The sequence below is a fragment of the Gossypium arboreum genome, chromosome 8 (assembly GCF_025698485.1).
Source record: "Gossypium arboreum isolate Shixiya-1 chromosome 8, ASM2569848v2, whole genome shotgun sequence".
NCBI lineage: Eukaryota > Viridiplantae > Streptophyta > Magnoliopsida > Malvales > Malvaceae > Gossypium > Gossypium arboreum.
The window spans coordinates 137733150-137748276 of record NC_069077.1 but is presented as its reverse complement, the minus strand read 5'-3'; the positions used below and the strand labels follow the sequence as shown (position 1 = coordinate 137748276).

Here is a 15127-nt window from a genome sequence, read left to right as displayed (position 1 = left end):
TTATAGATTTTTAAATTAAATGACCAAAACCTAAAATTCAGGTTTAGTTATTTTTCTTCATTAATAATTATACTACATTGAGACATTTATATAATATTTTACTATTTTTATATGCATGATATTATCTAGCTAACTTAAAATGGAACAGGCCAGCTTGGGCAATACTAGGTTGTATTTATGGCTTTGGGTTACCTTGGGCTTAACTTCGAGCCCTAATTTAGAGCCCCTCTTTTTACTTTTAGTATTATCGGTTGTTAAATTATAATTTGACTAATTATTATATAAAATAAAAAAATATAATCGATTGAATTATCAATTTTTATCTTGATTTTTTTTACTTTTATCAAATTTTTGTTGTATTTCTAATTATATATTCTTGATGGAATCATTGGTTTTCAATTCAATGGATCTAGACCTAATCATGGACCAGATCACCTGGCTCGATCTGAATGTCTAGTAAGAGGATATAAATAAAAATATAAGTCCAAAAAATAAAGTTGAACAAAAAAATAAGCCCCATTTAGAAAATGAGTCAAGTTTAGTGTAAGTTTTTTTGGCTCGAACCCGATTCGAATTTGCAAAAAGAAAAAAAAAATGATGTTGTATTGCTACTATTTTGTTATTATTATTTAAATATTGTATAACCCTTATTTTATTGTTAATTTTGTTACTATTTTAGAGGCATATGCTTGTTAAGTTACACCTATTTTAATGTTATTTAAGTATTATTTTTATTTTTTAAAATATTTTAAATATGTAATTAATATATTATATTTTTCAATTTTTTTTATATAAAAATAATATAATTTTTAATATCGGCAAGTCAAGGGACCTAAACTTGAAAGATGAACTTAAATTTTTGCTTTGACTTGATCCATTTAAATCCACTTTTATCTTGATTGAACTTGGAACAAAAATTTAAATCCATTTCTCGAACTAGGCCGAACTCAAACTTAAAAAATGAACTTAAATTTTTGCATTGACGCTGTCTGGCCATGATTAGCTCCAAATGTATCTTATCCAACTTTAGATTAGGTTCAAAGTTTAGATTGTGAAAAAAAAAAAAAAGCTTAATGATAAATTTGGCCATTAATATTTACATGTTTTGTCAAAATGGCCCTAATTGTATTTTTGAGCTTTTTTGGCCATCAACTTTTATTCTTTTTTTCAATCTGCTTTTTTTAACAGATGTAATAAATAAATAAATTCAAGGTTATAATTTTTATTTTCTTTTAAAATGTTTCAATCTTTCATGCGTTTATTTCTTGAGAAGTTTTTGTCTTGAGTTAATTTCCTTTTAGATAATTACACCTATTTTCTTTAAATTAAGAGTTTTTTAAACTTATTGTATTATTTATTTTATTATTTTTCACATGTAATTATCTTATTGAGTTATCTAAGTAATAAATTACATCTCATTACAAATATTACACATATGAAATTTCATATCATCCCGTTAACGTTTTTAACCTTACTTTCATTAAATTTGTTAGAAAAAACATATTGAAAAAAAGAACAAAGATTGGTGGCCAAAAAAAGGCTTAAAAATACAAATAGAGCCATTTTGACAGAACATGCAAATGTTAATAAACAAATTTGTCATTAAGCCTATATTTTAACCTAACAAAAATCATATTTTGGTTAAAATTTGCCATAAGTTGTTGTACTCTTTGAAAATTTAGAATTAAGTTCATATACTTTCATTTTCAGGAATTTAGTGTCCTACTTTTCAGATTTCAAAATTCAAAATTCAAGTCCAATAGTTAATATTGTTAATTTTTTTGTTAAATTCAAGTTCATTACAATATTTTTTAATTAGTTGGATATTAAGTGAGTTTTTTTATTTAAAAAAACTGTGTTAATAATTAAACTTGAATTTTAAAATTTTAAAAATAGAGGGACTAAATTTATAAAAATAAAAGTATAAAGATTAATTTCTTAAAATTTGAATAGAACTAAGGATTTATAGGATAGTTTAACCTAACGTCTTTCACGTAATTTTGGCAAAATTATGAAGTATTCGCTGCCATAACTATCTGTATAAATCTCTGCAATTTTCATTCCCTTTCTTTCATAGGAGCAAAAGAAAAATAAAAACATGGCGAAAGCTCAAAGGCCTCATATAGCAATCTTACCGAGTCCAGGGATGGGTCACCTCATTCCACTCGTTGAGTTCGCCAAACGTCTCGTTCACCAACACAGTTTCACCGTCACCTTCGTCATCCCCACCGATGGTTCCCCTTCCAAAGCTCTAAAATCAACTCTCGATTCCCTTCCAACATTCATTGATTCCGTTTTCCTCCCGCCCGTCGACTTGAGCGATCTCCCTCCAGATTCGAAGATTGAAACGGGGATGATCTCTTTAACGGCTTTCATGTCGATGGTAGCCGGCGCGAAGCTCGTTGGATTGGTCGTCGATATGTTCGGGACCGACGCGTTCGATGTTGCTAATTAATGAATTCAACGTCCCATCGTATATATATTTCCCGTCGACGGCCATGATGTTGTTGTTTTTCCTTTACCTACAAGAACTCGACCGAACAGTTTCATGCGAGTACAAGGACATGGTCGAACCGGTGAGATTACCCGGGTGTATATCGATTCACGGAAATGAATTACTCGACCCGACACAAGACCGGAAAAACGATGCGTATAAATGGCTTCTCCATCATGCAAACCGGTTTAGATCAGTTAAAGGGATAATGGTAAACAGTTTCCCGGACTTGGAAAGTTGACCGATAAAGGCCTTGCAAGCGAAACAATCGGGTAAGCCACCGATTTACCCGTTGGATCACTCATTAACGTTGATTCGAGTGAAAACCCGATCCATCAGGTTGCATCAAGTGGCTCGATATCCAACCGGTGGGTTCCGTTTTATTTGTCTCCTTTGGCAGCAGTGGGACCCTTTCACGTAACCAAGTAAGCGAGTTAGCAATGGGATTAGAAATGAGTAAGCAACGTTTTTTATGGGTCATTAGGACTCCTAACGATACCATTGCTAATGCCACATATTTCAATGTTGATACCCAAAAGGACGATGACCCATTTATGTTTTTGCCCAAAGGGTTCGTAGAAAGAACCAAAGAGCGTAGTCTAGTGGTGGGATCATGGGTACCACAGGCTCGAGTGTTGAACCATGGGTCCACTGGTGGGTTCTTGACCCATTGTGGGTGGAATCAGTTCTTGAAAGTGTGTGGTTAATGGGATATATACCTTTAATTGCATGGCCACTTTATGCTGAACAAAAGATGAATGCCTTGATGTTAAGTGAGGATGCTAAGGTTGCTTTGAGGCCTAAACCTAATAAAAATGGGTTGATATGTAGGGACGAGATTGCAAAAATTGTAAAATGTTTGATGGGAAGTGAAGAAGGGAAAAGTGTTCGAAATAGGATGCTGGAGTTGAAAGAAGCAGCTAAAAGAGTACTTTGTGAAAATGGGTCTTCTACCATAGCACTCTCTGAGGTGGCTGATAGCATTAACCATCCATTGTTATCTACAAGCTAGAAACCTTCTCTCTTTTTTTCAAATATTCTTATTTTCCTTTTACCTTTCCATGTTTGATTACTATATTCATGTACATGATTTAAGGTTTAGATTTTAAGTTATGGTCACAAATGTATTTTTTATAAAGCTTATAACTGTGTTTTTTTCCCTAATTATATTAATAATTTCAATTCTATTCAATCAATACTCATTTGACAGCCGTAGTTAAAATATAATATTATAATAAAACTGAATTTAATAAAATAAATTTAAGAGTGTTTACAAATAAACCTGAATTTTCTTTTCCTTGAATATCTCACATTTTTTTATTCCGAACAACATAAATGCATTATACAACCCATCAGAACCCATCAAGCACATCAAAATTGAATTACATCATGAAGGATTGAAGCTCAATAATCATCCTACTCTCTAATTCTAATTGACTGCCTAGGTTCCAAGACATAGTAATGCTAAATTAAGACTGTAGTCTATTCAAAAGTTAATTTTACAAATGGCACATACGAACAGACAATTAAATAATAGCTAGATACAATGTTAGGTTCGATTAAAGTTCAAGATCTTACCACGGTTGCCCTATCCCACCAAGTCGCCGTGCCAACTGAATATCCTTCTTCACTGAGGGCAACAAAAGAAAATGAAATTAGCTTTGCTCCTTTTGAAATGAAACTGGAATGAAGCCATTGTTAAAACAATGAACCTATAAAAGGAAATACTTCGCTCTTTGAAACCGAGAAATCATGTTTCTCAATGAGCATGAAACAATACAGTAACACTAAGAGGGATATAAACTTAGATCACACAAATGACAATCACTAAACAGTTCTCTTATGAATGTTTCCTATCTATTAACTTCCCCGTGCTATAAATGCAGAATAAACTTTACTCATCGTAAGCTATCCATAAACTTCTCCGTGTTCCCATTATTTTTGAGAGATTCAACATTAGAACAAACTCATAGGCCAAGAGGCAAGCTTTCAATACGCCCCACAGCATCAGTCAGCTTGCATGATCTCCCACCAAATACACGATAAGGAAAGTGTACCCTGAAATACCCTGAAATGTTACAATATTATTACGGCTACCTTTAGATTGCTACAACTATTAAAAACTTAGAAATACCCTGAAATGTAGAACAAATGTCCCCGATATAAACTAGTTCAAACAAAAACAACAGTTTCTCCATCCCTTAGTGTAACACGTTTTGCATGAATTGCAGAGAGCGTTGCATCTGCAAACAATTGAATCAAATAATCCTCTGCTGCCTACAAAACCATCCAAAGTTATATGCTTTTCGAAGTAGAAAGTAGCAAAAGTATTGACATCACAAATTGCATTGTTATTTCTTATTGTGAAATAAAATATAACTGAACAAACTACAGTTCTTCACAATCATACAGTTAATTATAGCAAGTGCAAATTTGCATACTCATATCATACTCAAATTCAAGTATTTTTGGACACTTATAAGTGCATAATGAACATATTATAACAGTGAATACATATGCAAGTTAATGTTGGCAATCTAACCTATGGCAGCATGGCAATATGGAGACTGGGAAGCATTATATATTCCAGATCAACCATATATCTGGAACCACATGCAAAAAAAAATTAGCATGCACTTTGTAGTCTATGTGTCTATTTATTTTTTATGGCTTGTCATCTTCTTTATACATGAGAGAGTTATAAAATATTGACAATTGAATACATCTTCAAATATCATATACAAAAATATTTTTACCTTCTGTTAATAGACAATTTTCACGACATCTGTATTTATGCCCATTTTTGCAAAAGCAAGCAATAATCATTTATTTTGTTGATATTTTTCGAGTCATGGCTGCAGAGTACTCTATACAGATTACTAGAGTCGTTGACCTCAACTGAATGTATAAGTTATACCAAAATATAACAGTAGAAGAAGATACATGATAAGGTCTTTGTTGCTAGATTTGTACAGTAACAACATTCTTTCTACTATCCAAAGCATACAAAGCTTTGACATATCCATTCATTTTATCCTCAGTTTCATGTGTTGGATGGACTGGTTTTAGACGTATCTTCAGCCACGTGCATTAACTATAATCATTTATCCATGTGAAAAATGGAATGCATCCGACTTCTATATTTCCAAACAACTTCGGTATTATATTAAACTTAGTCTATCATAGATGCCATTCTTTCAGTTGTTTATGATACATCCATTAAGCTTCGAAAAATTTAAATTATATTGAGCATGAACAATTTGATGTTGCTTCTATTTTAAATAACACAAAAATATTTAATTTCACAGAATTTTAGATTTTTTTTGCAAAAGTTAAAATATATATATATATATATATATTGAGTTGCAATTTTTACCATATTAACGACATGTGTTCTTCAACCTTCAAGTGATAAGTTTTCTCTTAAAAATAAAATAAATCTAAATTTTAATAGAGTTGACATTTATTGAATAAAAATGCATTGAATTTTTTTTTCAGTTTCAATTGTATTTCGAACAAAAGTTTTCATTTACAAAACTATAACAACTTTAAAAATATTAATTTTATTAAATAATAAGTGTTAAACCTGTTTGATTTGATAATATTTGATTCTTTTTAATAGTATATGAACTAAATTGATCTATTTAATAATATAGATACTAATTTGATAGAAATATTCTCATAGTAATAATTCTTGTTATCTGAGCTGGAATTCAATTGTTGAATATTGCTAACTCAATCAATAATATAAAAAAAAAGCACAATATACATATCATGATATTAAACCAGGATATCAAATGATAATGATGAATTAAGATTTTATTTTTATTATATTTTTCATCACAATTAAATTTCCAAATTTTAAAATGCAAAAACCCTCAACTGCACAAATTTCATCAAAGCTCAAACGACTATCCTATCTCTGGTTCTGTAGCAATTTCCATAATATTACCCAATCTTTGCCTTTTGCATTAGCTATTTCGTAACGCTTCCACCTTTGTTTTTTTCTTCAATTCGAGGGCACTTCCCAATTTCCAGGATTGCTGTAGTTTCTATTTAGGGTTTTTATTTTGATAATATCATCGCCCTATTATTTCCCATTTCTTTAACCCTCTAGGGCTTCCTTCCCCCTTTTTCTTCTTTTCAATTCCCAATTTTTTTTTTAATTTTAGGGTTTCTTATCCAGGTTTTGTATATTTTCTCAGTCGTCTGGGAAAAGAAAGGGAAAGGCTTACATTTTTTTTGATCAATTTACTTTGGGAATTTATTGGAAATAGCCCCTTCATTTTGCCAGTTTTTACTGCACTCGGCGTTTTAATTACTTCATAAACGTTAATACCATCTAGGGTTCTTACCTGACTAATTAAAAAAAAGAAGCCAAAGTAAAACTAATTTCGAAGTTTGATTTTCTGAAGAAATAATCATTGATTCACCAGAAAATCGTACATATTGAAAAACTATTCATTTTCTGCCCATTTTTTAAAATTGAAAATTGAAAATTTGTTTTTGGTTGCATTGTGGCGATTGAGAGGGTTTTAGAAAGTTGTTTTTTTTTTTTGGTGGGGGGGAAGGAAAAGTGGTTTAAGATTGCATGGGAGAGCATGAAGGGTGGACGGCGCAGCAGGCACCGAGCGGGCTATTGCCGAACGGTTTGTTACCCAATGAAGCCACCTCTATGATTAGGATACTTGACTCGGAACGATGGACGAAGGCTGAGGAAAGAACTGCTGAACTCATTGCCTGCATACAGCCCAATGCACCCTCGGAAGGTCGCCGTAATGCTGTTGCTGACTATGTTCAGCGCCTCATCGCCAAATGCTTCCCTTGTCAGGTTCTATGAAATGCAACTCCATGAGAATCCCTTTTTCTTTTAGAAATGCCATTATATGAAATTTGACATTTAGAAAAGTTTCTATGTTGTGGAAATGATTGAATGGATACGTTTGATTAAAAATGTTAAGGATGGATAAGGTACATTCATATCAAGGATACTTTGAGTAGAGAGATGAATGAACTATATGCAGTTTTAGCTTTTCTGGGATAGGGTATTGGGTCCATCAATTGGTTTTAATTTGGAGTTGCTTGCTTTCTATTGGCAGGTCTTTACTTTTGGGTCCGTGCCCCTCAAGACATATTTGCCAGATGGGGATATCGACTTAACAGCTTTCAGCAAGGATCAAAATTTGAAAGATTCTTGGGCTCATCTGGTTCGTGATATGCTGCAAAATGAAGAAAAACACGAGAATGCTGAATTCCAAGTGAAAGAAGTTCAATACATTCAGGCTGAGGTAAGGTTTTAATGAGATGTCTTTTGTTCGTAATGTCTATGGGATCTTGGATTTGGTTTTCTCCTTAGGATCTCTTGTTTATTTCTGTCAAGGTTTTAGTATCTTTTTCTTTCTCAGATTTCTTCAATTAATTTGCACATTTGTTGACCCTTGCTACTCTGCTGGGATCTCCTTATTTCAGTGTTATTCTCCCTACACATTTTGAGCAATTTCTTGCATAGAAGTAGTTGTAGAATTCTTGAACACATTTTTGTCATCTTAAATTCTTAATAACTCAATTCATTTGGATATTATCTTTTCCTTCTTATGCACTTTCAGGTGAAGATAATAAAGTGCCTCGTAGAAAATATTGTGGTAGACATTTCATTTAATCAGCTTGGTGGATTATGTACTCTTTGTTTCCTTGAAGAGGTTAGGTGATGCAAAACCTGCCACTGCATGTCTGCAGGTTTATTTTTGGAATGATAGACCATTTAGGAATTTCTGTAAGCTTTAACCTAACTTAATGCCCATGTGTGCAGGTTGATCTTTTGATAAATCAGAACCATTTGTTCAAACGTAGTATCATATTGATAAAGGCATGGTGTTATTATGAGAGCCGTATACTGGGTGCTCATCACGGACTTATCTCAACCTACGCCCTGGAAACCTTAGTTCTTTACATATTCCATGTTTTCAATAATTCCTTTTCTGGACCACTCGAGGTGCATATTTTTTTTTACCTTTGTATATATTTTATGTTTTTTTTTTTTTGCATTTGTCTGCATGTCTGTTTGATATCCTTTTCATGTGTAGGTCCTGTATCGTTTTCTTGAGTTCTTTAGCAAGTATGATTGGGAAAATTTTTGTGTTAGCCTCTGGGGTCCTGTCCCAATTCGTTCACTGCCAGGCATAACAGGTGCTGCAATTTCTGGGACATCTAATGCTAAGCTTTGGCCAAGAATCTTCTACTTACAGAATTTTGGCCTGTTTTGTAGTCTTAATTACATTGTTTTAAATACTATTTTGCAGCCGAACCTCCTCGAAGAGATGGTGGAGACTTGTTACTTAGCAAATATTTTCTTGACACCTGTAGTTCAAGATATGCTGTTTGCCAGGAAAACCAGGGCCAACCATTTGTTTCTAAATATTTCAATGTAATTGATCCTTTGCGTTTAAATAACAATCTTGGACGTAGTGTTAGTAAAGGTAGTTACATCTACAACTTTGTACTGATTATTCGTTGTATCTTTTTTTTATTTGTTTCTCTTGATTTTTGTGACTTTTGTTGTCTATCATTTGGCAATCTCTGTTTCCAACACTATGTTTCATGCTTTATTGGTTATAAGTTTCTATACCTGGCATAAATATTTGATAAATAAAATGTCCTTTTAACTGTCTTAATTCTGTATGGTCCTATAGAATTAACAATGAACTTTTAAGAGAGTCACGTGATAGAGAACTAATGAAAATAGTGAACTTAAGTTGGTGAAAAGCAAGGCGAGTAGACTTTTAATGGAGGGAAGGAAGTTGGTAGCAGACTATGTTACATGAACTCAGGAGTGAGTGTTGTATGTGAGCATGTGTTTGACACAAATGCACTCTTTTTTCAAAAAGATTTTTCATATATTCGGGGATTGTACCCTATACTCATGTCTGAATCTGTGTTAGACATAAGTGTCAGGCGCGGTAGTTTAGAAAAAAATGAAGAGTGCACGTAACATGGCTAGCAAACAGTAAGAATCTTAATTTTGTTTACTTCTACGTAGTTCTGGCGCTTACTGGAAACTCATATGATTAAGCATATCACGAATCCAAGGTGGATACCATAAATTCTACATGTACAACTATGTAAATCTTTTTGTTAGTTTTAATGCTTTCGAGACAGTTGAGTTGTCAATTTTGTGTGCTACTGATAGGTTTTGATGTGCATGATGTTAATTTTCTATTCTCCAGGTAATTTCTTTAGGATACGCAGTGCGTTTGCATTTGGAGCTAAAAAGTTGGCAAGACTACTTGATTGTCCCAAAGGGGACCTGTATTATGAAGTAAATCAATTCTTTATGAATACATGGGAAAGGCATGGCCGTGGCCAACGTCCTGATGCACCAAGGAATGATTTGTGGTCTTTGAGATTTTCAAATTCAGACCACACTCGTGGATCTAAGACTGTCAGAAACAATTCAAGCAGCAAGGGAAATCATATTTCCTCTGGGCATGAAACTCAAGCTGAAGAAGTTCAAGTATCTTGTGGTGTTCCCTCACATAATCATCCATCGGAAAGCACAATTAGTGATGTATCTACTGTTTTTCATAGCCAAAGGAGCTATGGCAGCATGAGCAACTCAAAGACCTCCGATCAGGTTAGACGGAATTGTAATTCCAATCAGAATGTTCATAATGATACAGGCCAGAGGAATTCTAAAGCGGAGAATTTGGTGACTGATGTTCAAGGAAGATATATTTTTGCAAGGACACGTTCGAGTCCTGAGCTTACTGAAACTTATGAGGAAGCTACTTCTCAAGGAAGGCGGAACAGAATGCAAGAGAGTGGGGAAAAAACACAGATTGGTTCGATGCGATCAGATACTAACAGGAGGAATAATATGGGATCTGTTATGGTGGCAAGCTACAACATTAAATCATGTGATGATCCTTCATCTACAAGGCAAACGTCAACCCGTCAAAGCATTGCTGCTGCTGTTGATCCAAACAGTCTTCGTAATGGTAATCAAGACGATTTAGGCTTGGGAACCACGGCTCAGGACTTCTCTTCGATTCCAGGTTCACAAGGAATGCATCAAGAAGAGCAGGATTTAGTGAACATGATCACATCTTCTACAACTCATGGCTTTAATGGTCAGGTTCCTGTTCCGCTAAATTTAGCTGCAGGTCACTTACCTTTTTCTCTCCAGTCTCTATCAACTGGCTACAATCAGAGAAATTTGGGAGGGATTGTTCCCGCTAATATTCAAATGTTTCCGCATGGATTGGTTTCTCCTCCTTTGGCCCATTATATTTCTGGCATTGAATTACCTTCAAATGCAGAGAATTCCATTGAGCCCAGTAGTGGTAATTTTGGTTCTTCAGAATTGAACCCAGGGGAAGTGGAACATGAGTTACATCATGAACACGACAGAGGCTCTGTTGGTGGTTTTTATCTTGATAATGGAAATTCTGAAATCCGTCCATCAGATGATAACCAACTTTCAACTTCAGCTGGCTATAAGGCTGGCAGCTCTGGACAGAAGTTTACAAAAGAAACTCGAGGGTCAAATAGGGAACATCATCTAGATGTTTGCCAATTTCAAGATAATAGAGCTAGTGATGTTTATTTTGATGAAAGAAATGCAAGTTCTATATCCATGCCTGCTTCGCATACTAATTCACTCAGAAGTAAAACCTCATCAGAAAGTTCTTGGGAAGGGTCTTCAGCAAGGGCCTCTAAGTCAGCTGGGGAGAAGCGAGGTAGGAAAACTGCTGCTTCTGTGCTTCACTTTGCTGCAAGTGGGAAAGGTAAGAGTGTATCTGAATGTTCCTCCCAGGCAGAGGACGATGGCAGAGATTGGAATCCACCATCAATAGGGGGCACTGAAATGGTGGAAAGAACTATTGGACCTCAGCCAGTTGGTTCTTTTCCTGTTCCAAAGCATCAAATGCCTGGTGAGGAAGCTCAAACAAGTGGACCAGATTCACCGTTACCTATTGCTCCATTCCTCTTAGGTCCAGATTCAGGCCAAAGAACAATGGATAATTCTGGAGTTCCTCCATTGGCCTTCACGATAACAGGGCCACCCGTTCCATTTTTGTTCTGTCCTGTGTACAACATTCCAGCAGAAACGGGAACTCCAGAAGCATCAACAAGCCATTTTAGTTGGGATGAAGGTTTGGATAACAATGATTCTGGTAAAATGCTTGAATCATCTGAGGGACTTGATCAATCTGAGGTGCTAAGTTCTATGAGAAAGGTTTCATCTCTTGACCCATCAGAGCATAAATCTGACATTCTTAACAGTGACATTGCTAGCCATTGGCAGAACTTGCTGTGTGGACAGTTTTGCCAAAATTCACAATATCCTCCGAATTCGCTTTATCCTTCACCCGTCGTGGTGCCACCCATCTATTTACAAGGTCATTTCCCTTGGGATGGTCCTGGGAGACCTCTTTCTTACAACATGAATCTCTTTTCTCAACTTATGAATTATGGGCCTCATGTTCTTCCTGTTACTCCCCTCCAATCTGTTTCAAACAGACCTGCCATATTCCAAAGATATGTTGACGAAATGCCAAGATATCGCAGTGGTACCGGGACATACCTGCCAAACCCTGTAAGTGACTTATAACAATCTGTTATGAGCCTTTATTACTTTCAATATCTGCCTTTGGACTTGGCAAAGCTTTCAGGAATAAGGTTGGTTACACAGTCCTGTTTTTCCCATTCCCCATTAATTGGAGATGCACAGTAATAGGGGACAATAATTTGAAATGCAATTATATGTTGTTCATAAGACAATGCTACATTTGTCTGTTTCATCAGTTTTTGAAGTGATCTTAATATTGTTTAGCTCCCATTTTCGCATCAGTCTACCTTGAGAACTATAGCCTTCAATAATTTTGTATATGAACTTTTCTCCACTCCAGAAAGTTTCAATGAGAGAACGCCCTTCTGCAAATACAAGGAGAGGAAAATATAATCCTGATAGAAATGACCACCATGGTGATAAAGAAAAGAACTCGAATGCCAATACAAAGTCACGAGCTGCTGGGCACAACCATGGTTGCAACCAAAATGATAAATCAAGGTTCACATTTGACCAATTTGCTGGTGAGAGCAGAGCTGAGAGGCCCTGGGGTTCACATAGACATGATTCATTTACTTCATACCAGTCTTGGAACGGAACAGTCCGCTCAAACTCTTCACAAAGTAGCCCTGCCAGTATGCCATATGGCATGTACCCACTTGCAGCCATGAACCCCAATGGGGTGTCATCTAATGGACCTACCTTTCCATCTGTGGTCATGCTGTATCCATTCGATCATAATTCCCCTACTGAACAGCTTGAATTTGGCTCTCTTGGACCATTTAGTTTCTCAGGCATGAATGAAGTATCACAGCCAAGTGATGGAAGTAGCTCCACTGGAGTATTTGATGAGCAAAGGTTTTATGCTACCTCTGCTCAACGGTCATCACCCGACCAGCCTTCCTCACCCACACCCACCACCAAAGGTATTTTGTCTTGTTTTTGTGAGATATAGTTTCTTTAGAAGACATAGCAAAAGCAGTCAGCTTGAAAACTACTCGGACTGCCTGTCTTGAATATTCTGATTGTTTTATGATGCTCTCATTTATTTCTTAACAGGGGACTTTGATATTATTGCCAGATCCATGTCCTAGAAGAATCACAATTGAAAGATGAGGAATTCCCAAACCTTTGCTTTTCCATATGATGGAAGAAATGATGGTAGGAGTACCGATAATGAGAAAACCTCCATGTTACCAGGTTTCTGTTCTCATCTCAATCCTAAAACCAACAAGTGGATTTTCTGATTCAATGACTCCTAGTGAATTTCTCACAAGATGGTGTCATCCATGTTTCTTAGCTTTGTGCTTGTATGTACACTATGACTGACTGAAAATCATTTTTGAAAGTGCTCAGTTTTTTTCGAGGTTAATAACAAAGTAATGGTGAAAAAGGAATGCAGGATTCAGTAACAGAGGTTAGTGTTTAAATTTAGGGTTCTACACATTGTAACTGAACTAGATTCTCTTTAGATTTACAACTGAGTTCTATATATCATTTTATAAACCTCTAGTGATTAGGATGTTATTTCCCACATTGTAATAGGTTTTTCTTTTCTTTTTTGATTTTTTAGTTTCAGTCTAACTAGCTCTCACTTTTGTTGACTTTCTTGTTGAAACTTGAAAGTTACCAGTGTACTAATAACAATTCCATGTTAAAAGAACAGAATTGATAACAGAAAAAAAATAGAGGTGGTCATGTTTGTTGCATGGAATGTTGTGCTCTTGCCTTGTAATAATATCTTCGTTCAAATTTATTTTATTTTATTTAAATTTTTATAGGGTTTTTCATTCATAGCAAATATATTTGCTTAATTTCTCCCTAAACCCCTCTCATGCAATTAAACAAAAATTCAGAAAAGAAAAAGAGAACAATAATTGGAAAGGAACAATTTTGCAACCTCTATGCTACCGTCTTCCCTGTGTTATTATTTGTTTTAAGGTCTAATTCTGCTTTCGGTCCTTGTATTTTTTGTACATCTGAAATTTAGTTTCTCTACTTTTAATCTTAGGAATTTAATTTCTTTATTCTTTTGATTTAATAATTAAAGTGTAATATACAATATAAATATAAAATGATACGAATACTGTATAAATATGCTTGTCATAAATATAGATTGATATGAACATAGATGAAGCTAGAAATTTATTTTAGGGTCAAAATTAAATTATAAATTTTTAAGAGATTTATTACAATTTATTATTTCATATTTTTAAAGGATTAAACTGGAAATTTGTCAACTTAGAGGGGTTGGAGTGTAATTTTACCACTTGGGTCACTTGATTCCCCGATTTTATCTCTGGATATGAATATAATATAAATATAAAAAATTTAGAAGTTCTGTTGTAAATGAATAGGAGTTGAAACAATGGATTGCAACAATCTTACTAGAATCGGACTGGATGGTTAGATTGGGAATTAGTTGAGGTATCAGTTCGAAAAAATTATTAGATTAATTAATTCGGGAATCAGTTAAACTAAATAAAGGATGAACTAACCTAACAAATTGGATTAATTAAATCAATTAAATTAACGAACTAGTGACTTAAACAGTTCAACTACATGTTTATTTCTGAAAGCCTTAAATTACTATCGTTTATTTTTAGTTTGTTTATTTTTGATTTATGAAATTAAGTTACTTCATATTCAAAATTAAATTATTTTATTTATGATGATTATACCAACATGTTTACAAACAAACATGATTATAAATAATAAAATTTTATTTTATAAAAATAAATTTAAAACAATTAAGCGTAATCTTTTACTTTTATTTATAGAATAATGAAGCATAAATATATTAATTATAAATGAAATAAAATTACATGATAATATTTTAAAATTATATTACAATCGAACAATAAATTACTTTTCGAATAATTTATTAAATTAGCTTGATACAATTTATAAATATATTTATTGATGAACCCCTTATGTACATTATTTTCTTAGTTCAACGTATTTAATAAATAACCTCAATTTTTGTTAAGAATTGTTATTTAATGGTTTAATTATGAATGTTTTCCTTTACTTTTAAAAATTTAGAAGTTAGTCCTCTTACTTCA

The 15127-nt window shown here is 33.9% G+C and overlaps 1 protein-coding gene and 1 pseudogene across 1 annotated transcript; both read left to right on the top strand.

Moving 5' to 3' along the window:
* The first annotated feature begins 2081 nt into the window (after positions 1 to 2081).
* LOC108468251 (hydroquinone glucosyltransferase-like) lies at positions 2082 to 3517 on the top strand (annotated as a pseudogene).
* A 2757-nt stretch (positions 3518 to 6274) lies between these two features.
* LOC108470217 (uncharacterized) lies at positions 6275 to 13816 on the top strand. The gene is made up of 9 exons (XM_017771490.2): positions 6275 to 7325; positions 7594 to 7782; positions 8101 to 8193; positions 8304 to 8486; positions 8578 to 8680; positions 8794 to 8970; positions 9718 to 12089; positions 12403 to 12988; positions 13122 to 13816. Exons 1-9 carry the CDS (start codon positions 7086 to 7088, stop codon positions 13154 to 13156), a joined length of 3978 nt encoding a protein of 1325 aa, XP_017626979.1. The 5' UTR covers positions 6275 to 7085; the 3' UTR covers positions 13157 to 13816.
* The last annotated feature ends 1311 nt before the right edge of the window (positions 13817 to 15127 follow it).